Source organism: Guillardia theta (genome assembly GCF_000315625.1).
Source record: "Guillardia theta CCMP2712 unplaced genomic scaffold GUITHscaffold_90, whole genome shotgun sequence".
Taxonomy (NCBI): Eukaryota; class Cryptophyceae; order Pyrenomonadales; family Geminigeraceae; genus Guillardia; species Guillardia theta.
The window spans coordinates 155,430-181,624 of record NW_005434584.1 but is presented as its reverse complement, the minus strand read 5'-3'; the positions used below and the strand labels follow the sequence as shown (position 1 = coordinate 181,624).

General features: G+C 53.5%; 4 protein-coding genes across 4 annotated transcripts; 2 read left to right on the top strand and 2 right to left on the bottom strand.

Annotated features, from left to right (window-relative positions):
• Positions 1-925: 925 nt before the first annotated feature.
• GUITHDRAFT_116000 (hypothetical protein) lies at positions 926-4,076 on the top strand (the record flags this gene model as incomplete). Its single annotated transcript, XM_005824784.1, has 4 exons — positions 926-2,067; positions 2,122-2,169; positions 2,296-2,476; positions 2,634-4,076. The coding sequence occupies 4 exons, from the start codon at positions 926-928 to the stop codon at positions 4,074-4,076; spliced, it is 2,814 nt and encodes a 937-aa protein (XP_005824841.1).
• Positions 4,077-4,421: 345 nt separating this feature from the next.
• On the bottom strand, positions 4,422-8,613 carry GUITHDRAFT_144686 (hypothetical protein; the record flags this gene model as incomplete). The annotated part of the gene is made up of 23 exons (XM_005824783.1): positions 4,422-4,565; positions 4,676-4,730; positions 4,775-4,815; positions 4,864-4,946; positions 5,095-5,143; positions 5,190-5,397; positions 5,443-5,610; positions 5,728-5,990; positions 6,266-6,304; positions 6,364-6,437; positions 6,647-6,696; positions 6,757-6,833; positions 7,006-7,080; positions 7,122-7,181; positions 7,320-7,340; positions 7,488-7,526; positions 7,578-7,616; positions 7,696-7,752; positions 7,810-7,850; positions 7,902-7,959; positions 8,006-8,210; positions 8,262-8,314; positions 8,434-8,613. 23 exons carry the CDS (start codon positions 8,611-8,613, stop codon positions 4,422-4,424), a joined length of 2,079 nt encoding a protein of 692 aa, XP_005824840.1.
• Positions 8,614-18,672: 10,059 nt separating this feature from the next.
• GUITHDRAFT_165364 (hypothetical protein) lies at positions 18,673-21,926 on the top strand. Its single transcript, XM_005824782.1, has 2 exons — positions 18,673-21,201; positions 21,248-21,926. Exons 1-2 carry the CDS (start codon positions 19,936-19,938, stop codon positions 21,254-21,256), a joined length of 1,275 nt encoding a protein of 424 aa, XP_005824839.1. The 5' UTR covers positions 18,673-19,935; the 3' UTR covers positions 21,257-21,926.
• A 2,043-nt stretch (positions 21,927-23,969) lies between these two features.
• On the bottom strand, positions 23,970-25,974 carry GUITHDRAFT_144684 (hypothetical protein; the record flags this gene model as incomplete). Its single annotated transcript, XM_005824781.1, has 11 exons — positions 23,970-24,236; positions 24,506-24,544; positions 24,604-24,677; positions 24,890-24,939; positions 25,000-25,076; positions 25,249-25,323; positions 25,365-25,424; positions 25,563-25,583; positions 25,731-25,769; positions 25,821-25,859; positions 25,939-25,974. 11 exons carry the CDS (start codon positions 25,972-25,974, stop codon positions 23,970-23,972), a joined length of 777 nt encoding a protein of 258 aa, XP_005824838.1.
• Positions 25,975-26,195: the final 221 nt, after the last annotated feature.

The window sequence follows — 26,195 nt, the reverse complement described above, 5'->3', positions numbered from 1 at the left end:
ACCCCAGCATCCAGACATGAGAGGACCTTAACAAGACGGCTAGGAAAAGCCCCCTCTTCGTCCCACACGCTACATGCCGCCTTGAAACACGTAAGTCGTCTTGGTATACAGGAGAGTTTTTGTTAACTCGGCGCTATCTGACTGGCACGGCTGACATACGCTCCATCAACGGCGCACAGGCCGCGCAGAACTTCGGAACCGTCTGACGGTCTACCGTCCGATCGGTCACCATTCTACTGGTGAGGCGGGCTGGAGTCAACCAGTTTGAGTAAAATAGTAACAGCGGAGGCTGAACATGCATGACCGGTCGCATCATCTCACGATGCTGGAGAAGAGCTGAAGGAGAGCTGAAGGAGAGCTGAAGGAGAGCTGAAGGAGAGCTGAAGGAGAGCTGAAGGAGAGCTGAAGGAGAGCTGAAGGAGAGCTGAAGGAGAGCTGAAGGAGAGCTGAAGGAGAGCTGAAGGAGAGCTGAAGGAGAGCTGAAGGAGAGCTGAAGGAGAGCTGAAGGAGAGCTGAAGGAGAGCTGAAGGAGAGCTGAAGGAGAGCTGAAGGAGAGCTGAAGGAGAGCTGAAGGAGAGCTGAAGGAGAGCTGAAGGAGAGCTGAAGGAGGTCTCAAAGTGACATGAAATGAATCAATAAGGTGGCTCCACTGATCGCCATGCTCTCCTACTGCTCTCACTTGCGTCCCATCTATTTTTCCACTTTCTTCGTCCTTTTCCTGTGCGATTGTTCGAGCTCCTGGCAACACAGAGCACAGATCTCGTCAAGAGCGATCGTTCAAGGGACCAACTCACATGTCTGCCTGTCCATTCTTGACGTCAGGGGAGGGAGGAACAAGAAGGCTAGCAGATCTTCTCTCGCCTCGAAGAAGCAAAAGCATGTCAAGAGGAGAAAACTCTCCTCGGGGGCGGCATTGAGAGATGAGATGAGAGCGACAATGAGGAGGAAGCCGTTCTCTCGCCACTGGACAGCAAGAGGGAAGCCCAAGGATGATGGAATGTCGGAAGAGGAGGAGGAAGCAGTGAGCCAGGAGCAAGACGAAGAGCTCTCCGATGATCTCGTTCCCTCGCAAGAGCCAGAGACTGACTCTTCTTCATCCCCTGATACAGTGAACTTCGACATGGATGAGGAGGATGAGAGCTTGGGCTCAGGTGACGAATTGAGCGAGTCTGAACTGATCGAAGTGGATGGAGGAGGAGGAGAAACTGGTCGACTGCCGTCGGGATGGGAAGCCATCGAAGTGAATGGGATCAGGTGCTTCATCGCAAGCAACTCTTCATTGCTTTACTCCAGCAAAGGAAAAGAAATCGGACGACTGAACCTCGAGGAGAACGTAGTGGAATGCGACGCTGAGCGACACGCTGACTCTCCTCTCCGACTCAAGATGCCTGTCGATCATGGAACCTCAACATCCGCTGCCCTGAAGGAGGCAGATGAGAAGGAGCGAGAAGCTCCTGCGGTGGATGCCCAAGCATGGTTGGAGGTGGTGAACCGGAAGCGGAGGGAGATCATGAAGAAGAAAGGAGCGCTACCTAAGTCAGGTTTCATCACGTTCAAGGACGAGGAGCTTCCGGGGTCTGACTTTCCCCTCCACGTCTTCAACATCAGAAAGAAGCGGTGGGAGGGGAACTTTGCTGGAGGAAGAGATAAGTTGATGGAGCGATACACCTCACATTTCTTAGCGGAGCACGATGCTAAATGCGCTTCATCCAAGAGATGGACAGATGGAGCACCGGGCAAAACAGACAGACCAGCATCAAATGCTTCAGCGAGCCAGAACCGAGTGGCATCAAATGCTACTGCAAGTGAGACGAGGAGGAAGAAAGGAAGACGTGGTGACGAAGAGTCAGTCGACAAGATGCAGATGGAGAATGGAACAGTTGAAGCAGAACAACAGAAGATCGAACTTCTTCCTGCTTGGAAGCATCAACAACAGAAGATCGAACTTCTTCCTGCTTGGAAGCATCTTCTCCTCCATCCGCACCTCCATTATGCCCTTTCTCGTCTAGGGTTTGTCACGCCTACAGAGATTCAGAATCGATCAATATTGGCAGCCATTGAAATGAGGTGAACCGACTTTGACTTGTACCTACCTTTATCTGACTTGTTACGTTTCTCAAGGAGAGACGTCATCGGTATCGCTGAGACAGGAGCAGGAAAGACGCTCTCGTACGGCCTTCCAATTCTTCACCACCTCCTCTCTCTCTATGAAGAACGAGCCTCACGCACAAACTCCTCCTCTTCCTCAAACGCGCAGGCCTGGCAAATAGAAGCACTCATTGTCTCCCCTACTAGGGAGTTGTCCCTGCAAGTCTGTCATCACTTGAACTCTGTACTTCAGCTCGCAGCTCAAGCCACTAACTTCTCCTCCTCCTCCATTTCTTTTCCTAAGGCGATCCCTGTGGTCGGGGGCCTGGCAGAAGTCAAGCAAGAAAGGCAGCTTTCTCGTCACCCAGCCATTGTTGTGGGCACACCGGTGATCTCTTCTCTCTCCTTCCACGACCACCTTCTCCTCTTGCAACTCATCCTCTCGCTCTTTCTCCTCCTCCCTTGCTCGCTCTCTCGCTGATTGCAAACGCTCTTCTGCCTCTGACTCTTGAACTTCTCCTCGTTCGTTGGTTTGGAGTTGACAGGGAAGATTGTGGGAGCTGCTGGAGTCGGACCATGCGGTTCTGCGTCCTGCCATGCTCAAGCTTCGCTTCATAGTCCTGGACGAGGCTGACAGACTTGTTGAGTCCGGGCGGTTCCGAGAGCTTCGGCGACTGTTGGATCTTCTTCCTCAAGCTCGACCGATGAAGCTGTCGGGCAAGGGCATCGCAAGCCCTGCCCCTCTTACTGAGCTGGAGAAGAGATGCACTGAGTCAAGTAAGGGACTGGTGAGGTTGGTCGCCGAGCAAGAGGAGACTTCGGGAGAGGTGGTTGGAGACGAAGTTTCTCCTCCTCTTAGACAAGCCTTCCTCTTCTCCGCTACATTCTCTCCACGTCAACCTCGCTACCTACTCAGGAGGGCGAAGGACTCGCAGGCAGCAGAGAGGGGAAATGCCACTAAGAGGAAAAGGGTGAAGGAAGAAATGGAGCTGCCAACGAGCTACTTCAACATGTTCAAGGTGGCGAGGAGGATCATGAAGATGTCAACCAAGCCGATCCTGATCAACGTGACAACCTCGAGGATCGTCTCGTCGCGAGTCAAGGAGATCGTCGTGAAGTGCAAGGAAGAGGAGAGAGATCTCTTCATCTACTTCTTCCTCCTCCACAACCCTGGTCGCACCATCATCTTCGTAAACCACATCTCTCTAGTTCGACGTCTCGCCGCCATCCTCGCAGCGCTCGATCTCCCGGCCTTTCCCTTCCATGCCTCCATGCAGCAGCGGGCTCGCCTCAAGATGATGGATCGCTTCAGCAGCAGCGGCGACTCGGGGGTGCTGGTGGCGACTGACGTGGCGGCCAGAGGCCTCGACGTCCCGCACGTGCGCCATGTCATCCACTTCGACCTGCCACTCTCTCGCTTCCTCTACACCCACAGGAGCGGCCGAGCGGCGCACCATCCCTCGGCTCCTCGCGGCTACAGCGTCCTCCTGCTCCCTCGAGACGTGCGCGGGTCTCTCAAGAAGGTGCTCAACCTCACCGACGGGCTGCATGGCGTCACCAGAGTCTCCGCCCACAGCGAGCAGTTCGCGCCCTTGCGCAAGCGCGTGCGATGGGCGCAGAAGCTGGCGAAGCTGAAGGAGAGGAGGCAAAGGAAAAGCCGGTCGCAGAGCTGGACGGCGAAGATGTCGCAGAGCCTGGAGGTGGGAGACGAAGCGGACGAGAAGGACGTGAAGGCCTTCGCGGCTGAGTCGAAGGAGATCGAGCGACTGCAGGGCATGCTGAAGACGCATCCAATCCTAACGCGCAACATGACACAGATAGCCAACAGTAAGCTCATAGAGGAGCAGGTCGGAGCCCGAGGCCTTCGGACAGGGGCAGGAGCTCATGGACTGTCGGTCTCGTCTGCTCCTCATCGAGCCGCGATCGTGGGAGGAAGGAGGCAGATGCACAAACTCAACAAGTTCCTGGAGGTGAGCGACAAGACTTGAGACAACCAACCCCCGTGATGGCAACATGGCTGCCCTCCTCTCACCCACTCCCTCCTTCCCCTCATACCTCGTCTTCTCTCTGATTAATACTCGTCATGAACCTCCCTTCGTTCTCGCTTCCTTCTCGCGCTCTCTCTCCCTCTAAGTCGCTTCCTATCCCTCACGTGAAGCTTCGAGGCCTCAGACGAGTTGCTGCCCAGGGCTCTTGCCATGTCCTGCAGGCGGAACAAAGAGGGTCTAAAGATTTCAACGCTTCATTTCTCCCCGCTCGTGTAGCGCCACCCCCATTCTCAGCTCCATCTCAGCAAGCTCCTCCTTCAGCTTGCGAATCGCCTGCTCCAGCAGTCAGAGCAGCAGGCGAGGAGGATCAAGTGTGAGCGGGAGCAAGGAAGGGATTGCCTTGCGCATGTTGTCTGTGGGGCTTCGGTCATGCACGTTGACCTCCAAGTCCTCCACACGGACTCTCGAAGCCTCCAGCTCCTCCGCCACCTGGTCATGATGTGCCTGCAGCTGGACTCTTGCTCAGATTTCCTGCGTATCTCCCTCCTCACCCCCTTGTTCTTCAACAGCCATGCATCTCGGGCCTCCTCTGATTTTACCTGTGCGATCCTCTCGTTTTCGCGCTCGAACGAGGCACTGACTTGTGTGAGCTCCCTGTGAATTGTTCTCAGCTGGACTCCTGCAGGCTCTTCACCCACTCTGCTGCCTCTCTCAGCTCTCTGATCGTCTCTTGGTGGTCCTACAAGCATCTCATCAGAATCCGCCTGCCTCTCTCCCGCTCTCTCACATTCGAGTTCAGTCCTCTTTCCCTCGTCTTGATCGAGCTCGCCTCCTGCTGGCAAGTCTCTACCACCCCTCGCAGCTGTAAACCTGCCAAGAAGCTCATGGAGACGATTCGACGCAGATGCACAAGCACTCTATGCTGCCTTCCTCTCTTCCCTCCTCCTTCACGCCCCAGACGTCTCAGCATTCAAACCTCTACCTTCTCTCCCTCCTCCCACATCTGATCCTGTCTCACCTATCTCCTCCGCCCTTGCCCGCTGCATCTTCACGTCCCTCGAGAGAGCCTGCGGACTTCCTTGACGGGCCAGAAGGCGAGTCTCCCTCATACACCTCTATCCGCATCCTCCACTCCTCCTGCTGTCGCTCCTGCAGGCTCAACCTGAGCATGACGTCAGCTGTCTGCTCCTCTCCCCAGCAGCGGGTCGACCTTTCCAGGTCCTCACTCGCGCATGGCACCCATGGTGGCTGCACAGCAACCAGATGGTCCTGTCCCTCCCCCTCCGCCTCCTCCTCTGCCTCTCCGTCTAGAGCTTCCGGCCTTGAAGCGAGTCACAACAAATGGAGGGAGGGAGGGGATAACGACCATCCGCACGCGCTGTCCTCCTCCTCCTCCTCCTCCATTTGGCCGATCTCTTCTTCCTCTTCTTCCTCACGCGCTGAATGCGACATGACCGCGAGCTTGCGTTTCATTCTCGCCATGGTGAGGAGAAGGAGGGAGTGAAGGAGGGAGCAAACGGCTTCCCCGTAGCCCCTGTGGCACATGCTCAGCCAGAACAGCGATCAGGAGAGGTTGACAAGGAATGACAACCAGGAAGAAACCATGGGAAGGGTATGAGGGGAACAGGAGCGGGAGAGGAGAACTTCTCACGTCTTCAGTCGAACAGGAGAGAGGTCGTTGCCGATGCCGAGCTGCTTGCAAGCGTCGAGGAGGAGAGAAGAAACGTTGAGAGGGTCGAGAGTCTCGAGGTGCCTGCTGCCGTCCCTGCTGTCCTCGCTGACTGAAACATCGTTGAAGCGGAGGAGCCAGAGGACAAGGCTAGTGAAATATTGAAACTTGATGTCATGATGAGGATGAGCATGCGTGAAGAAACTTGGTGTGAGGGGAGGGAGGGCTTGAGCACGACAGAGAGCCTGCAATAAGATGGAATGTCGTCAGATTAAGAAACAATTTAGAAAAGGAGATCAGGAGGAAGTTCTGAAAGATGAACCAGTGCAGCTGGCTGACTAGGATCAAAGTGAAGAACATTATTTCAGCGACGATGACAATGACGATGACGATGATGAAGATGAAGATGAAGATGAAGATGAAGATGAAGATGAAGATGAAGTGGCAATGATAGGGTATGACTTAAAATCTTCCATAGCATCACACAACATCAAGTCAACTTGTGTGTGCTTGTGTTCACCTCGTAGTCGAGAAGTTGGCAGAGATCAATGATCTCTATCTGCACAAGGAATCAGGTCAAGATGATTCATGACACAGCCACAAGTGTGACTGTCTCACCATCATCATCAGTCCACTCGGTCGCTCCTGGTAGGAGTCGCAGGCCATTTGAGCGAAGGCGAAGGCCTCAGAAGCTGCGAGGTGAAGACGAAGACAGAAGGAAGGAGTCAGTGCCAGAAAGAGAAGCTGAAATTGAAGGAGAGGAGGAGGCGAGGACTACTCGAAGAGAAGAAGTCCGTAGGAGGAGGAGCAGGAGGAGGTGGAGGAGGAGGAGAAAGGAGGAGGGGAGAGGGAGGAGGAGAAGGAGGAAGGAGAGCAGACACTTCACCACATCTTCTCTCACCCGTGGGCCGTTTCTTCGGGTCCTTGTGCAGCATCCTGTTGACGAGGCCTCTACTCGCACAATCAAAGGAGAAGACTTGGGGTTTAGGGTTAGAGGCGTCGGTTCGGCACCTGAGCTCTTGAGAGAACAACTCGGGGAGAGGAGCGAAGTCTCCATCGTTGATGCGCTTGAAGATGTCGTAGAGGTTCTGCCATACTGTTACTGGGGATTGACAGACGATGAAGCAATCGGACACGATCAGGCGAGGGGGAGGCTGACTCAGACGATGGAGATGAAGAAATCAGAATCCAGAGGTTCAGAGAGATCAGATGTGCAAGGAGAGGAGGAGGAGGGGAAGGGGAAGGGAGGTCGGGGGGAACCTGGTTCGGCGCCTCGAAGGGGGAGGAGAGAGTAGCAAACTCATAGAGGAGACATCCCAGACTCCACATGTCAGACTGCGAGACCGTGAGAGCAAGAGGAGGAGCTTCGCCGAGACCTTGAAGTCGTAGCCCTGCCCGTGAAGAACCTCAGGCGACATGTACAAGGGAGTTCCGACCTGCCGGCATCAATGAGACCAGTGAGAAGGAGGCAGAAAGGGAGAGCAAGAGAAAGGAAGGGAGGGAGAAGATCACTGTTTGATGGGTGATAACGAGAGAACAACAGAGAAAGGGAGAACATGAAATCAATCTTTTACCTTGGAGAAAGTCTCGACCGACTGAATGCAAGTGAGCGTCATGAACAATAACAAAAATATATTGTCATCATCAACAAGAGCAAAACAAATGACCAAGAAAATGACGACGAAACCAACACGAGGATGCCAATAAGATTTAGAGCGAATAAGAAGGACAGTGCAAGTGACCTCAGCAGAGAAAACTCTTCCTAGTCCAAGATCGCCAAGCTGAAGAAATTGTCATACACCTGTATTCGTCATCAATCCCAAGAAGCGAACCTTCAAGACGTTGTTTGCAGAGATGAAAATGTTAGCTGGCTGTCAAATCAGGTGAGCACAAAGATGATGAGGGGCAGTTAGGCTAGACAATAGGAGGAGGAGGGTTTAAGTATATCACCTTGATGTCTCTGTGCATCATCCTCTGCTCGTGCATGTGGGCGACAGCACCAGCAACCTGCAGGAAGGAGAAGCGCATGAGGCAAGTTGGTCTCAGAAAGATGAAGGACAAGACCTGCAGGAAATATTTCCAAACTTCTCTCTCCTCAAATGGAGCTGAAGACAAAATCATTCCCGTCCTGTTCATCTCTCTTCTCCTGCTCTTACCTGTCGCTCTTCTCAGGAGCCTTCGCAAGTCTCCATTCTCAGCCCACTCAAACACGATCTGAACAAGCAGATCATACATATCATTTCTCTCAGTACCACCTCACCATGAGCTCATTGTTCTCGATGAAGGCGTCGAGATACTCGATGAGGTTCTCGTGCTTGCTGATGCTTCGCAGCATGTGAACCTGCGACAGGTCCTTCACTCTCGTCGCTCTCTTCCCGACTAGTTGATCTACTTCTCTCAGACATTTGTTTCGGCTCTTCGCGTCCATCATGTCGAAGATGTTGATCTTCTTCAGCGCCACGTTCCTGCAGCCATGTGCTCACCCTCTCCTCTCCTCCACCACCCTCCTCCTTCACCTGCCGTCTGACATCCTCGCTCGAAATACCACTGAGAACTTTCCACTGCCTATCTAAGCACGCACAAGATGAGGGAAAGAAGTGAAAGTGTGTGTATGCGAGGGGGGAGGGAAAGATAGAGCAAGGGGGGTGGGGGGAGTGTGCGCAACAGATTACGAGTGTGTGCAAGGACCTTCTTGCCGACGGCATACATCTGCAGGCGACCTTGGTTGACAGGGATTATGTCTTCCAGGTCTGACAGGCTCTCGCTCTCCTTCCTCGTCCCTCTCGTCGCTGGCCTTCTCCTCGTATCCACATTGGGTGAAGCCCCATGGAGCTGAGGCACCCCCTCCTCCTCCTCCTCCTCCTCCATGTCTCAGACAACCTTCGAACTCAGTCTCTTCTCATGCAAAGGGAGTATTTGACCAAGGGGTCGGTCGTTCATGTCAGGGGCAGCAGCGGGTATATCTTCATCTCAAGAGCATGCTGCGGCATCTATTCATCTCTTTCAACTTCGTCGCATAGCAAGAAGATCCTAGCTCTCTCACAACGCTCTCAACCGCACCCTCGCCAAAGGATATCTGCTCTCCTCCCTGCTCTCCTCCACAATCCTTCTATTGACTGAAAAAGAAAGGCACAATCTACCGTACGGTTTCATCACCCAATCCATCCGGGCAAGTGTCTCCCGGCCGGGCCGCCCCGGGCCCGCCGGGGGGGGCGAACTCTCCGACCGTCTCTCTACTAGGCTTCAGGCTCTGATAAACCGTTCAACCGCGGTGTGATGACGGAGCACAAGTTTGTTAGACTTGTACTATGCCAAAGTAATGCCGCATTACTTGGATCGACCTCAGCGGCTCAGTGCAACAAGACAGGTTTTGCTGAGTCAAGACGCACCGTGACGATTGAACCAGAATTGAGGAGCTTTCACATGAGAGATAGACTGTATGCAAGGATGTGAAACCCAAGCATCCAGAAATGAGCCGGGACCTTAGCAAGACGGCTTAGTAGGCCCAGACCGTCTCCTCAGGCTTCCGGCGGAAGTTCGTCAAACCGGCGTACTATGCCATGATTGCCGCCCCAGTTCGATAAACACGTAATGGCCCAGTCGTGTTGGTTTACGGCCGGTTGACTCGGCGCTATCTGACTGGCACGGCTGGCATGCGATCCGTCGTCCGATACCGGGTCCCCCCGCCGGCCGGCCGCCGCCGGCCCCCCGGCCCGCCGCCGGCGGAGAGCCCGGGATCATCATTCATGAGACCGTACTGCCAGGCTGTCTGCCATTTGCTGTAGACATCTGCAACCCGTACAGCTTCGGGGTGTGACATGTTGTACCGTACTGGGTACAGACAAGTACAGGATTTACTCCCGGACTTATTTGGCAGTGGTTCCGGGACTAGGCTCAGTACGCTCAGTGACATCACTGTAAGTCAGTGCGAAGCCTGATAAAAGCCTCGGACGGGCGAGGACAGGTGTCTCGATCGTGTTATTGTACAGATTAGAGATCCTTCCAGATGACTTCAGTCGTAGGCCTCCGATTCAACATATTCATTCGCGCAAGGATGATAGTCAATGAGTGTTTCAGGCCGCTTGCATCTCAGTGTGCATCATGATGAGAAGGGCCGCGCGTGTCCACCCTGCTGGGCAAAACCTTATGCTCTTGTCCTGCATCTGTCAGACACTTTGAGATATCTGCGAGGTGTTGTATTGAAAAGTGTTGACTAAACGTTTGATACGCAAATTCAAATTTCATGACCAATGCAATTTATTGGATGGTGCAAATCATATTTTGCTAATGATTTCAACATTAAGAGACCATTGTTTGAAAATCACGCAAACCTGATAAAAAACCCTTCCTCTCATAAAAGGGATTGAGTTGGGTGGGTTACCACCCACCACCTGTGATGCAGGTATGGTAAGGTGCAGGTAATCACCGACGGCAAAGGGGGTACCAGGGGGAAGTGAGGTACCGCAGAACGAACGGACCTACTCGCTGCATAACGGCTAGTTTTTTGAAGTACCCCACCACCACCAGCAATGTAACGGCATCGGCATGATTGTTGCCCCGCTTCAGGTGGTACCAGAATTCGATTTGAGCAAATATTTGTGGTACAAAGTGGACCTGCGACCCTCTCCCCTCCGCGAGGGCTTGATAAAGTCCCTCGGACACGTGAGGGTGTTGCCAGGGGTAGCTCCACGCTTGCGAGCATGCAGCGTGCGCGGGCATGTTGTCTCCAATGGGGGGTGAGATAGTTGTTTTCTTGCGTTTCCTTTTCTTCTCACAGACTTTTGAGCAGGCAGCCTTGCTTCTTTTGAGCTTGTTCGCTGGGAGGACGTTGGCAGCCGTGGTGACATCGGGAGGCGTGAAGTACACGGTCGCCGAGATGGCTCAGTTGCAGCTGGAAGGAGGTGTCACTGATCTAAAGGCGACCGACATGAAGATCTACTGGGGTTCCTTGGGATCATGGAAGTCGGGCTCGGACATCCTGTCAGCCAACACGGTGATCGAGATCTTCCTCCCCAGGTTCTCTGGAAGCTCCAACCTCTTTGGAGCATACAGATCGGATACCACTGAGAGCACTGTACAATGGCTCAACAATCCATCTGCATCTGTGAGCATCTCGGAGGTGATCAACAAGCCATGGGCTGCCTCGGCATCTGTTTCATCACAACAGGCGGCCACAGGGCCTGGGATAGCCGGATGCTATGGGATCGTGCAAGACCTTTCTTCCAATGCCTTTGATCTCAAGCAGATCAAGGCAAACGCGTTCTCCATGTGCTACTGGGACTCTCAGCGAGAAACGTTGCGACTTTACATGCCGACAGCTCTTCAAATCACCGGCGTGTACATCAACAAGGTGTCTATGTACCAGAACTACGACGTGAACGGGAAGCAGAACGGGCTTGGACCATTGCCACCGATAGGTGGCATTGATGAGAAATGGTATCAGCTCGCCAACGTTGCTTTTTACCAAGCGGAGGGAAATTCTCTTGGGTGTGCTGTATCAGACCTCACGAGCTTCCCTTCTACTCCATGCACAAGTGAATACCTGGTGTACCAAGTTCCCTTCGACCAGTACCGATCTGTGAGGTTTGGGACCGACCATCCTCCCATGCCTGTGCAGAAAGGAGCAGGTGGAGTCGGCACAGTAGCAGCGCCGGCGTTTGTATATGCGGCCGCTGCTGGAAACAACGACGGGCCCAGTCAAGATGTCTGCATCACAGTGACATTGATCAGCTCGGCGACAATCTACTCTGTTTCCGTGAACCCAACCTCAGTTTCACTCACCGGACTGTCGGGCTCAGCAACACCGAGTGGCAACATTGACCTCTACCAGTCCAAATGCCAGTGCGAGGCTGGCACACCGAACGCATTCGTACCTGCCAAGTTCCGATCAACAGGGACCAACAAGGTTTTGAATCAAGCTTATTTCGACTCTGCTGGAACCATGTCATTCGAGCTTGTACCTGGCAACTACATTCAGGCTGGAGAGGTGGTAACCTTCACGTTCAAACTCAAGACTGGATCCAATACTCAAGCTTCCCAGAGTCTCAAAGCTGTCTTGTCTGGACAGATTTGCCAAAACAACGACCTCTGCACATCTTCAACTTCCGTGTCTGCTCAGATGAGCAATGATGTCTCACCGTCTTCCAAGATCATCGAGGTGGTCGGCAACAAGCTGAGGACGTCGATCTTTCAGAGTTCCAGTGATCCCGGATCGCTTACGCACGTGTTTGTTACTATGACACCAAACTTCAATGTCGATTCTGGGTCTGTGATCAGTCTTCAAGGCCTCTGTGGAACCCAGACCAACAGTCCAAAGATAACTGTGATGAGCAATCGACTGAACGGTGGCATCCCTTTGACGGACATGTGCTCTTCTGCTGGCAATCCTACGGAGATTGATATTGGTGACCCGACCTTGCAGGCCGTAAGTCCCAAAATGGACTGGTCGCTTGGTGGAGCGCTGAAGATCACTGTGTCAACGATTATGACTGCACGCAACACGTATGTCTTGTCGTGGGACTGGCAGAATTCTAACAGTGGCAATGCTGCATGTCCTGTGACAGTGACAGTTTCGAAGGGCTCTACTGTTGTGAATGCAGAAAGCGTGGAGAACATGGGCAACACTGTTGGATACGTCGCCGCACCTGGCTTTATCAAGTACAAGATCGGACAAACAACCACTCGCCCTGATGTCACAAACTACATTTGCATCACCCTCCGGAGTAACTACAGGGTCTCCACGCAATCCAACAGTGCAGGACAAAACAACTTGGCGCAAATCACTCTGTCAGGGTTGCAAGGCTCACAGACTGTCACACAGCCAATCATCACAGCCTGCCCGTCATTCAACTGGGACACCATGACACTCGAAGCGCCATCGAATCCTCCCACATCCCACTTCATTGATGTCATCAATGGTGGAACGTTGCACAGAACTACCAGCTGGTCTGCAGGCACAACTGTCTTGACGGTGAATCAGGATGACACAGCCAACAACATGTTCTATTCCATCCCTCAACAGCAGGACATCAAGTTTGCGATCGTATTGAAAAATGCTGTGTCGGCTAATCCATGTCAGACTGTCTCATTGAGTTTGTCAGCTCTCGGTCCAGGAGACAATCAGTTCACGCAGAACGTGCAGATGGTGCAGAACTCGGTCGACAGAGCACTTCAAGATGGTGAAACGGATGGGGATGTGTGTGTGCTCAAATCGTACGCTTATGGCTTCCCGACCAGGCTGATATCGCAGTCAACGTCGGTCGTTTCCAAATCCAACACGATCACGATTTCCTTGAGATCGAACATGTACATGGACAGTACGTCTTTCAGCCCCGAAATTACCATATCGGGGCTGACTGGTACGAATACACCTGGGACCTCTTTGACGGCAACAGCTGCAGCAGATCAATATTTTCCAAACATTGAAAAAACGACCTGGAGCTCTACGAGTGGGGAGATGGTAGTCAAACTTGCCCTGGGCTCCTGCCAGCTCCCTGTCAAGGGCCAAGCGACGAACTGCATGTACCCTGGGTGGATATATGTTCTCCAGTTCAAGCAATTTGTGAATGGGGACAACGAGCAGTCTGGTCCGACCATAACGGTTCAGTCGCAATTTGCGCAGAACAAACAGGCCAGTTCTCAGGCAATGATTGGTCCCCTTCGAGGCGATCATCAAGCGTTGTACCTCACCCGAAACCTGTTTAACAAGTATGAGATTGGGCAGCTCAACCCATCACCAGCAGCCATGAATCCGATCTGCATCACGTTGCGTCCAAGCATTGACATTAACGTGCAGACAACGTTCACTCTCACGGGAATGACGATGTTTTCTTCTGGCACAACTGTGAATTTGTATGATGAATATGCAATCAGTGCACTTTCGAACGGCTTGTTCCAGACGATTGGCTCGAACCCCCAGGACAACGCTGCCAGCTACGACAAATCCACCATTCAATTTCAGTTGAAAACCGGTCAGACGTTGAATCAAGATGTGAAGTATAAAATGTGTTTCATGATGACAAACAACAACGTGGGCTCAAAGACCTGCCCTGCCATATCTTTGAGTGTTGACTCTCAAGCAGCACCATCGAACTACAAGGGAACGCAGACGTATTTGTGCAAGAATGACAAAACCAGGATGGTGTATGGGTATCCATCTGAGCCTTCAGGTTGCGCTGGGTACATTGCAGACCGTCAGTTCATCATGTCAAGCTTGCGCTCTGGATCGAACGTGACTAGCAGCACCGTGTGGATCACTGCCGAGCTGCAGCCGAACTACGAGCTGTCTGCGGGTCAGACAATCACTGTCGGGCCATTTAGTAGCATGTCAAGTGCGCAGTCAGACGTTTCCTGCCAAGTTGTGCGAAATGGGCAGTTTATGAACTCAAGGACGAACCTTCATTCCGCTTCGATCGTACCAGCGACCACCTTCACTACAGGATGCAAGTTTCTCAGCAACAACATCCAGATCTATTCTGGATCGATCCCAACCCTCGTGTACGATCCATACTTTGACGTCTCTGCAAGGAGAACGCAAGGTCTGTACAAAATTGTTGTTACAGCTGGGGGCTCGGGATACTCGAATCCTACCGTGGTCATCTGCGACACGACACCTGGGCAGGAATTCTGGACCAAGAGCAGTTGTGCTGGAGTGATGTCTGCTACTGGATCATCGGCACAAGCCACTGCCTCTCTGACCTCCCAGTCTGTGACTTCCATCTCTCTCACTGCTGCTGGATCGGGCTACACTCTCCCCCCGAAGGTTGTGATTACGGATCCAACGGGCACCGGAGCAACCGCTCAAGCATACTTGTACGATTATTCGGTGTACACGGTACAGTTCCAACTCACCAACCAAGCAACGCAAGCTTCCGCACAGGCGATCTCAGTCGTATCAGGGAACTCCTTTGTAACCACTGAGATCGACAGCGGAATGAAATCTGCCAAGACTTCGATGCAGTTTGGATCAACAGTTACATCCGATGTGACATTTTCAGTGACCGCGGAACAGAATTTGTATGCCGGAGATATGCTCTTTGTAAATCTGCCGTCGTACGTCGCAGTCACGGGTCCCATCTTTGGCGTGACCTCCTCTCCTAACCCGGCCTTCACCACGTTTTCGACACAGCTGGAGTGGGAGCTCAACTACTACCAAGAAGATCGCGCTCGAGCGTACATCAGCGATGGCTGGGTGGCGGACGGGAATAGGCATCGGTCAGGCGACGGAGACGTGGACGGCTTGTTTGTGTTGTCTCCTGACGACGACGGCTACAACAAGAACAAGAACCTGTGCTGGAGTCGCGTGTCGTGCCCGTGGGGCCTACCGGACAGCGACATCACCTTCTCGAGCGGCTCCCGCACGCTGAGTCTCACGAAGGTGACAAACGCAGGAACTTACATGCTCGGTTATACACAGGACGTCTGCTACAAGATGAGCAGTACCATCCCATCCCTTTCAGCGACAGACTATGTCGGCATGCAGCTCAAGTGCCGCAACAATCAGTACACTGCGGCCACAGGTGGATCGGTCACGAGCGTGCGAGTGCGATATGGAGGGCTGACGGAAGTGACTGGAACGTCGGCGTTTGCTGGACAAACGTTTACCGTGGCTTCCTCAGGCGTGACATCAACTGCAAGCGGGCATCTGCTGTACAAGGTTGTCGGAGTGCAGGTTGTGTCCATTGCCGCGGGAACGTCTCTGGTGGAAGGAGACACTATCGTGTTCGATGCAACCTACCAAGTCACCGCAGCGACGGCCAGTGTAACATCTCTGTACAGCAGCAGCACTGCTGTGCATGTCACCGCATCAGGGCTGTACACAGGCTTTCCGTCAGCTACAGTGAGTGGCAAGGCTGGGATTGCGCTGAAAGTGCTTGTCTCGGTAGCAAGTGCACACTTGACGTCGCAAGGCAGCGGGTACACCTCCATCCCCACTGTGACGCCTTCGTCTGTCACCACATCCACGTCTCTGACTCAGATTGATCTGCCTGTGTTCGATGTATCGTTGACCAATGTGACGAGCACCGTGGTGACTCAGACTATCGTCGACTACAACCCATCAGGATCGTGCTTTGTAGTGGAAGAGGAGTTTCCAGCATCCTTCGTGAAGGACTGTGAGATAAAGCCTAAGGAGCAGGTGGGTCGGTACACCGGCATGACAGCGATGATTGGGTCCAACGAGTACATCATCAAGCAGGGAGCAGGCGGAGTGTATTGGGTAACAGACCTCAAGGGAAAGAAGCCAAGGAGCATCGACCTTGCCAACAAGCCCTACACCATCTACACGCAGCTGCAGCTGCAGGTGGCGAAGGGGAAATGGATCAGACAGGGCGAGAGCATCAGCATCACCATTCCTGGGTACAGGTTCAAGTCCGTTCCATCGAACCAGAACGCCTACATCACTCCCTCTACGGATGACGCCTCCAAGACAATCAAGGAACGAACACGATTCCAGTTTGCTGCGGCTGTGCCACACTCCAACGTACAAGTGCAGGGAACGACCACTGAGAGGATGCTGGTTTTTGGAGGGACGTTGACTGGAACGTGCACAGTGAATGGAAAGAACATCGAGCAGCCTCAGGTCCCCGGGGGGAGCGCCGTCAACAACGGAGGTACCTTGACCAGCACCACAGCATCCATCTTCTCCGCTCCAACCACCTGGGCTTCCACCCCTCCCATGTGGGGGTCCGGATATCTCCGACCGGCGAGATTTCATGGGACATGCGTTGTTCCACCAGCAACGACCGTGGCTCAGAGCTTCGACGGAATCTTCATGCTCAAGGGTCAGAGGTCGAGCGTCGAGAGAATCGAGATCATCAACCCCGGAACCAGCTGTGCATCAGGGTTGACGGTAACCATCTCAGACCCGTCCGTGGATAAGATTGTTGACGCAACGACCAACACACTGGTGTGTCCTACTGACACTTACCTGTGTACTCGGGCAACAGCGACCGTTTCAGCCAGCGGTGGCAGCGTGACATCGGTGACTCTGACCGAAGCTGGCTCAGGGTACTTCTTCCCCCCGACAGTGACGTTCACCAACCCGTCGTCATCTCAGACTCCATGTGATGCCGTAGCGATTGTGCATCTTTCACACAACTACACATCAAGAGTGCAGGTGAAGCCAGACTCCAACCTGATTATGTACCAGCAACAGAGAGATCAGTACGACTCTCTGACTGGACTTGGAACCAGCGCGTACGCTGCCGTCTCGTTGTTCAAGAAGTATTCGGCTCGCAAGACCTCGTCGGAGGTTGCGTCTGGTTATGTTGCGTCTATCGTGATAACTACAGTTCCTGCACCTTCAGCCAATCCGGATTTTACCACGAAGTGCACAGGGGCTCTGGTGATCTCTGCACCTCCATCTGGGAAGACAGCTACCGCAACTTTGCAGACGACGTCATCAAGTGTGATCTCCTCCATTCAAGTCACCGACGGCGGCTCTGGGTACATTACGCCTCCGACTGTTTCATTCCCTGCGATCAGCGCATGCGCAGGAGCGAAAGCCCAGGCCATTCTTGGGTTCAACACATCTTCAGTACACGTTTCTGGCTCACATTCCTACTCGTCCTTTACAGGGATGCAGGCTGCCACTTTGCAATCAACGGCAGTGGCTCCCACGTTTCACTCTTCCATGGACTCGCCCGTCATCGCCGGCTTCAACCAGGCCTGCAGGTCTGCGACCTCTCAGACCTACTCGAGAAGTGGCACGATGTGGGGCAACTCTCGTGTTACTGGTGTAACAGTGCCGTCTAGCACCAATGTAGTAGGGTTTGTGTATGGCTTCACCAGCGTGAGCATCACCTCGTCTCCAGTCAATGCCAACGGGCTGGTGGACCCGATGGCGAATGCTATGGGCGTCCCGACATGGTCGTTTCCGTCGGCATCCTCAGTTTTGACGAATGTGAACAACAACTTTGTGCTGCAGTACAAGGGCAAGTCCACGGACGCGAATCTCGCGGACTGCGCCAATGCCGTCTTGATCTTCAATGCACCTGAGAGGAGTGGGGGGCAGACGTTGCAAATAACAATCACCTCTGTGAGCAACGGTGTGCCAAAGTACACGATCACTCGGCAGGGAACCGGCTACGCGAACATCCCAATAGTGAGGGACATTTTGTTTACAACTGGTGGGTACCAGCAGAACTATATGGCACAAACCGCAAACCAAAAGTCCAACTGCAAACCCTCGTTCTTTGCCTTTGACACAGCATCGGCGGACAGCACATACAACATCTACACGAAGTTTGCAACCGCCGTGGCAGGGACCACTGAGGGATTGACCCTTGATGGCGTGTTGATGACGCAGGAAGGCTATGGTTATGGTGCCTCAGGGCTGTCGGTGACTGCCACGATATCCTGCAGCGGATGCTCAGGATCAAAGTGTACGAACCCTGATGGTACAGCAATAACATCCCCCTGTACAGCTTCTGCCCTGACCCTGTCTGCCACCGTTTCGAACGAGTGTCAAGGCCAGTGTGAGAAGACATCCAATCCAAGCGCCTTCTTCTCTCCGAACAACAGGAATGCGATGGAGGTCTGCTCAGCTCAGGACCCAGCGAATGGAGCGTACAACACCCGCAAGACGCTGCAGATGCGAGTCTCGAGCGGTGTGTCGGCCGTTGCCTCTGAAAACGCCTACACCGTCAAACGCAGCAAGGGTTTCCAGGGAATGAAGGGATCGTTAATCTTCAAGATCACTGCAAACGAGATGTTCGCGTCCGCCTCTGCATGTGAAGTACCTAAGGTGATTGTGGAGCCCCCACCCGCAGGCGGAGTCCAGGCAGAGATCGGTCTGGAGTACGTGGACACGCAGGTGGATTACTACACCAACGCACCGTCCTCCTCGTTGACTGCGAGCAGCAAGGGTTTTACAGCATCGACTCTTCCACTCCAGTATCGCATCAAGGTCATCAATGCGGGATCGGGCTACGTGACGTCACCTCTGATTCGATTTGTGTCAGCGTCAGCCACAACATGCGCTACGAGGCCAACCATTCAGGCCCTGGTGAGGAACGGACTGGTAGCATCTCGCGTCGAGCTTGTCAGAAAGATTGCTCTCACAGAGGCGACGTCTGGCACGACTACCATCCAACCCACATGCAGCAGCAGCTCCTACATCATCCCCACCTTGTGCAGCTCAACCACTGCATGCACAACGCCGGCGGGTTATGTTGCTTTGACACCACTGCCCTCATGCCCAGGAACGGCATCGTGTGCTGGGTCACTCTGCACACAGTTCCCTTGCACTACCTTCCCTTGTTCGCAGGACAACTGCCCAACTTACCTTTCCACGGTTGGCACCCAGGCAGGAGCTGTTCTGACCGATGAGGCGTTTACAGCGATCGGGTGGAACGCCAACACTGACAGCCCTGTACTTCTCAATGCTGGCTTCGGCTTCTCTCCGAACACCCCCAACCCTCTCAAGCTCTTCTTTCCCTCGGACGCAGGGGCATCCTACCCCTGTGCGGAGATCCTTGTTTACTTCACGGAGGGCTCCAACTCCGAGACGTTGAGTCCTGGCCCTCTCTACTGGCCAGGCGATCTTTCGTACAGCAAGGGTGCTCTTCGCAACTCTGCGGAGCAGGTGACCAAGATTGACTATCTTCTGCGCTCGGGGTTTAGCGACGGAGTGTACGGTGTTTCAACGGCGAGTGTAGCAGTGACCACCTTCCAAGGGGTGTCGGCTCGCAGAGCAGCAGCGACCACCAAGATCTTGACAGTAGGATCCACAGCAGGGTTTAACGCCAACGACTACATCAAGATCAAGAGCGAGATTTTGCTCATTGACTCTGTGCTCACGTCTACGACGCTGTCGGTGTACAGAGGGCAGTTCAACACCACCACGGGGACTTACGGAGTCGGAACCATCGTTCGGACTTTCAATCCAGGATCGGTTCTGCTACAAGACGTCTCCTCCACTGCGACCACCTTGACGTTGACCAAAGCAACTCAGTTCAGCCAGGGCACATATGTCCTGATCAACAACGAGATCATGTTCATCTCATCAGTGCCATCGACGGGAACCAGCTTGACCGTTCTCCGCGGACAGGGCGGAACTCTCCCTGCTTCGCACAAGACAGGCGCGGTGGTGGGCAAGACAGCGTTGACATTGCAGCTTCCTCTCGCATTGAGGGCCGGTGTGACAGCTCGTTGTTTGCGGGTGCCTACATCACGCTGGGTAACGAGATCATGAAGGTGACTGAGATCTCTGGAGATCTGGTGTATGTCACCAGAGGGGAGCTAGAGACAACACCGGCGGAGCACGCGGCTGGAACATTGTTTTCCACTACCAAGCCCTCCGCACTTGGTACGACCATCACTCGGCGGGGCATGGTGCTCGTATCTAAGGTCGCTTCTGCAAGCGATCCGCTGATCCAGGTGAAGGACCCCGTGCTGGGGTCATCTTCCAGCGGATTTCAGGCTGGAGACTATGTCCAGATGCTGGGAGAGGTCATGCTCGTGCAATCTGTTGTCTCTTCGACCAGCGGATACCTGATGCAGAACCTGACGGTTGTTCGTGGACAGCAGTCAACCACGGCCGAGGCAACCGCAGATGCTGGGACGCCTGTCACGTACGTCTTCAACCCCAAGACTCTCACAAAAACCATCGCTGCAAATACCGCCATCACATCGAGTGATTTGTCTGACATGAATGGGATCGCTGCAGGCGACTACCTTTTGATGACATCTGGGACTCAGAACGAGGTGATCAAGTATCTGGGAGGCTCCAGCTTCGCTCGAGGACAGGCCAACACAACCGAGGGAGAGTTTCCCCAGACTGGAACTGTCATCCAGAAGGTCGACAAAATGCCAACCTTGGTCAAATTCATCAACGACACTGTATCCACAGCCGTCAATCAAACGACAGAGTTGACGGATATTACTTTAAAGCAATTCGAGGGGATCAGTGCGGGAGCGACGGTGGTCATCGACGCACAGGTGTTCAATGTTACGTCCATCGACGCGGCAAATAGCAAATTGAATCTTGTGTCCATGTATCCGCAGACCCAATCGGTGAGTACAACCAACCGGCTGGTAATCCCTGCCGGAACCAAGGTCTATGTTGTTCAGGATGCCAGACTCTTGAGCCAAGACATGGCAGCACACGACACAGTTGTCAACTTGTACGGGGACGTGAGTTCTACTTACAGCGCTGGGGACTTTGTTCGTGTGGATACGTATCAGGGCACCTCCGAGATCCTCCAGGTCACGGGTGTATCCGGGTCATCTCTAACAGTGGTTCGAGGAAACCCCACTCTCACTCACACCAAGAACGAGTCTGTGTTGTACATGTACAACAAGGTTGGGGTGTTTGATGTTTCTACCTTTGTTGCTGGTGACTACATCAAGGTGGGACAAGAGCTGGATCAGGTGCAGGCGGTGGGTACTCATGAGTTGACAATCAACCGCATCAGTCCTTACAACACGTGGTCCTTCCATGAGGGATCTGACTTGGTAACCCTGCAGCAGAAGACCAGCTTCCAGAAGACCACCCTTGCAGTTGCTGTGAACAGCTCCTTGACGAGCGTTATCTTGACGGACGCATCCGGGTTCAAGCTGAACGACTACATTCAAGTGTCGAACGAGCAGCTGCAGGTTGTCAACATTAACGGAAACAACCTGCAGGTGTCAAGGGCTCAGCTCGGTACCACAGCGTCTGCACACAGCGCTGGGGCGACTGTCAAGTGGGTATCGTCCCCGACAGTATCCTCGACGATCCAGGCAACAAGCTTTGCAAGGAGGTCTATGCACTTGAGGTATGTTGCCCAGTCAAGCAGCATTACTCTCCCTGCCGGGATCACGCGCAACGTTTGGGCGGAGCTGGACCAGGAGATCTTTTTCGTCCCAGGCGCCGGAGATGTGGCGGCAGCCAACCGAGGCAGACGTGGCACTACAGCCGCGGCGCACACGAAGAACGTGCCTTACAACTTCCCGAACAACTTGTTCTCGCTGCAGTTCAACGTGAAGTCAGCGTATCCCGGTGCCACTGGCTTCTCAGCTGTCCCAGTGTACGGGATGAGCGCGGGTGGTGTGTACACCGTGTCTGGATTCTCAGTGCGCAACATGGGGAGTGGGGTCACGACTGACCCGACGCTGCAGCTGACCCTCAACCGTTACGTCGAGAACGGCGATGGCAGCAACCTGCCTGGTGTGACAGGCACTTCCTACTCCTACCAGACTTTCACCAACCAGGTCTTCTTGAGCGTGGACATGACCAACAAGTTCACCCAGAGGCTGATCAGGCCCTCGCTCCTCTACCCAGAGATCTACAAGCCCTCGCAGTTCCCGGCAGACCCTCTCTACTTCCAGGACCTCATGGACGGTTTTGACACGGCGTCAGGCAGCAGCCTCTTGTCTTCCACCTCCAGCGCCATCAACGCAAGCTCTGCCAACGTGTACGAGCCCGGGTCGCCAGTGTGGGTGCTGGACTCCTTCGGTCAGATGCTCGGCGATCAGCCGGTCCAGCAGCAGGTGTACACGCTCAGCAGCCCTTACGCCTACTCGATCTCGAACAAGCCCTCCGTGCTGGACTCGACCTGGACAGCACCGTCGTTGATGATTGTGTCGACGAGCTCGGCGACATCGGCAAGCCTGTTTCTGAACGACACGCTCATTGGCAAGTTCGCCAACGGACAGACTCGGGCTGGTCTCTCATCGAGCACGAGGATGTTTGTGTGGAAGACTGATCCTCGCAAGCTCGCTGTCTCGATTGCTTCTTCCTCCCCGAGCGGAGGTGCCACCACCACCACCACCACGACACCAGGGTCAAGCACCAACGTCGGCGCCATCGTCGGCGGAGTGATCGGAGGAGTAGTCGGTGCTGCCCTGCTCGGGTTCCTGGCCTACAAGTTCCTGGCCCCGGCTGCCGTGGCTAAGCCTCCCGTGGAGGAGATGGTACCCGTCTACCTCCCACAAACCTACCCCGTCCTCCCCGTCGACTACGCCTCCGCTGCTCCCATGCCCGTGCAGACGCCCGTGTACGGTCAGCAGCCGATGGCGTATGGAATGTAAGTTAGCTAGATAGATGTACGTCTGCCCCATGATCCGACTAAGCCCATCCCAATGCGCTCTGTCTCCCACCCTTTACAAGCCTTTTTTTTTCTTCGTGAGTAAAAATAGATATATATGACAACGCTAATGGAGAAACGATCTGACTCAGTGAGCCTTTATTACTCTCTCCTGCAAGAGCCCTCGGATGCTGCCTGCAAATACCTCGTAGTACAGCATGGGGAGTGAGCCAATCGTCTCTGTCGCAGTTCAACCGTTCTCACAAATCCACTGTTTTCCCCATGACACCACCTAAATCTGCTTCGCAATCTCTGAATTGTTTATAAAACCCAGCATTGACCTTCGCTTCCTCTCAAGCCTTTGAAGCTCAACCTTACTTCTCTATCTCCTCTTATGCCACTCACATGATGCTGGCTAGACTTCCTGCTTGGCATCTTCGCCCCTGGAACACTCTGATGGAAACAGCCAGACCAGGCCCTCCGCCTATCCGTTAAAATGAGGGAGGAAGGTGAGTTGCGAGCGGAAGGGAGAGTGTGAGGGGGATCTGAAAGAAATTTAACGAGTCTGAAGCAGTTTTTGTTGGCCCCCTGACCTCACTCTGAGCCCCTTCAGTTCCCTCCAGCCGAGTCAGCTCGCCTTCTCGCGCCGACTGTCTGTCTGTCTCGCAGCTGCCTCTTCAGGTGCCTCATTCGGTTAGCGAGTGTCAGGTCGTCTGTGCGCGGGCTGATGGACATCGAACAGCGCTGAATCCTTGTCCTGGTCCTTGTCCTCGTCAGCATGATGCCTTGGCAGCTCATGTGGGGTGCTCCGGCTGCCTCGAGGGCATTGAGTCCAGATCTGCATGCTGGCAGCGATCCTCGAGGTCACATGGAAAACCCTAAACCCTAAACCTGGCGATTAGGAGCGTACTCAGATAAGACACTGAGTGCCTTGACATCTGAGCTGGAGCTGATCGTCCTAACCATTCAGCCCTCTCGGCAGAGCAGCAGCGTGCGAGCTTTCCCACCAGACTGTGAGTAGGAGGCGACTCTTCAAGGTTGACAAACTTCTTCCTCATCTCACAGCAAGAGAGCTCATCGTCTAGAGCCCTGGAATTCTCTCAACTCGGGCAGAGTGTGAGTGAAGTCTCCATTGTTGATGCCAACTAGGAATGACAACCAGGAAGAAACCATGGGAAGGGTATGAGGGGAACAGGAGCGGGAGAGGAGAACTTCTCACGTCTTCAGTCGAACAGGAGAGAGGTCGTTGCCGATGCCGAGCTGCTTGCAAGCGTCGAGGAGGAGAGAAGAAACGTTGAGAGGGTCGAGAGTCTCGAGGTGCCTGCTGCCGTCCCTGCTGTCCTCGCTGACTGAAACATCGTTGAAGCGGAGGAGCCAGAGGACAAGGCTAGTGAAATATTGAAACTTGATGTCATGATGAGGATGAGCATGCGTGAAGAAACTTGGTGTGAGGGGAGGGAGGGCTTGAGCACGACAGAGAGCCTGCAATAAGATGGAATGTCGTCAGATTAAGAAACAATTTAGAAAAGGAGATCAGGAGGAAGTTCTGAAAGATGAACCAGTGCAGCTGGCTGACTAGGATCAAAGTGAAGAACATTATTTCAGCGACGATGACAATGACGATGACGATGATGAAGATGAAGATGAAGATGAAGATGAAGATGAAGATGAAGTGGCAATGATAGGGTATGACTTAAAATCTTCCATAGCATCACACAACATCAAGTCAACTTGTGTGTGCTTGTGTTCACCTCGTAGTCGAGAAGTTGGCAGAGATCAATGATCTCTATCTGCACAAGGAATCAGGTCAAGATGATTCATGACACAGCCACAAGTGTGACTGTCTCACCATCATCATCAGTCCACTCGGTCGCTCCTGGTAGGAGTCGCAGGCCATTTGAGCGAAGGCGAAGGCCTCAGAAGCTGCGAGGTGAAGACGAAGACAGAAGGAAGGAGTCAGTGCCAGAAAGAGAAGCTGAAATTGAAGGAGAGGATGAGGAGGCGAGGACTACTCGAAGAGAAGAAGTCCGTAGGAGGAGGAGCAGGAGGAGGTGGAGGAGGAGGAGAAAGGAGGAGGGGAGAGGGAGGAGGAGAAGGAGGAAGGAGAGCAGACACTTCACCACATCTTCTCTCACCCGTGGGCCGTTTCTTCGGGTCCTTGTGCAGCATCCTGTTGACGAGGCCTCTACTCGCACAATCAGAGGAGAAGACTTGGGGTTTAGGGTTAGAGGCGTCGGTTCGGCACCTGAGCTCTTGAGAGAACAACTCGGGGAGAGGAGCGAAGTCTCCATCGTTGATGCGCTTGAAGATGTCGTAGAGGTTCTGCCATACTGTTACTGGGGATTGACAGACGATGAAGCAATCGGACACGATCAGGCGAGGGGGAGGCTGACTCAGACGATGGAGATGAAGAAATCAGAATCCAGAGGTTCAGAGAGATCAGATGTGCAAGGAGAGGAGGAGGAGGGGAAGGGGAAGGGAGGTCGGGGGGAACCTGGTTCGGCGCCTCGAAGGGGGAGGAGAGAGTAGCAAACTCATAGAGGAGACATCCCAGACTCCACATGTCAGACTGCGAGACCGTGAGAGCAAGAGGAGGAGCTTCGCCGAGACCTTGAAGTCGTAGCCCTGCCCGTGAAGAACCTCAGGCGACATGTACAAGGGAGTTCCGACCTGCCGGCATCAATGAGACCAGTGAGAAGGAGGCAGAAAGGGAGAGCAAGAGAAAGGAAGGGAGGGAGAAGATCAATGTTTGATGGGTGATAACGAGAGAACAACAGAGAAAGGGAGAACATGAAATCAATCTTTTACCTTGGAGAAAGTCTCGACCGACTGAATGCAAGTGAGCGTCATGAACAATAACAAAAATATATTGTCATCATCAACAAGAGCAAAACAAATGACCAAGAAAATGACGACGAAACCAACACGAGGATGCCAATAAGATTTAGAGCGAATAAGAAGGACAGTGCAAGTGACCTCAGCAGAGAAAACTCTTCCTAGTCCAAGATCGCCAAGCTGAAGAAATTGTCATACACCTGTATTCGTCATCAATCCCAAGAAGCGAACCTTCAAGACGTTGTTTGCAGAGATGAAAATGTTAGCTGGCTGTCAAATCAGGTGAGCACAAAGATGATGAGGGGCAGTTAGGCTAGACAATAGGAGGAGGAGGGTTTAAGTATATCACCTTGATGTCTCTGTGCATCATCCTCTGCTCGTGCATGTGGGCGACAGCACCAGCAACCTGCAGGAAGGAGAAGCGCATGAGGCAAGTTGGTCTCAGAAAGATGAAGGACAAGACCTGCAGGAAATATTTCCAAACTTCTCTCTCCTCAAATGGAGCTGAAGACAAAATAAATCCCGTCCTGTTCATCTCTCTTCTCCTGCTCTACCCTTGGACAAGTAGATGCGACAAAACCCGGTCCCCCCCTTTCTCTTCTTTTT

Coding starts and splice junctions, on each gene's coding strand:
- GUITHDRAFT_165364 (XM_005824782.1), top strand. CDS start 19,936: ATGAAGGTGACTGAGATCTCTGGAGATCTGGTGTATGTCACCAGAGGG.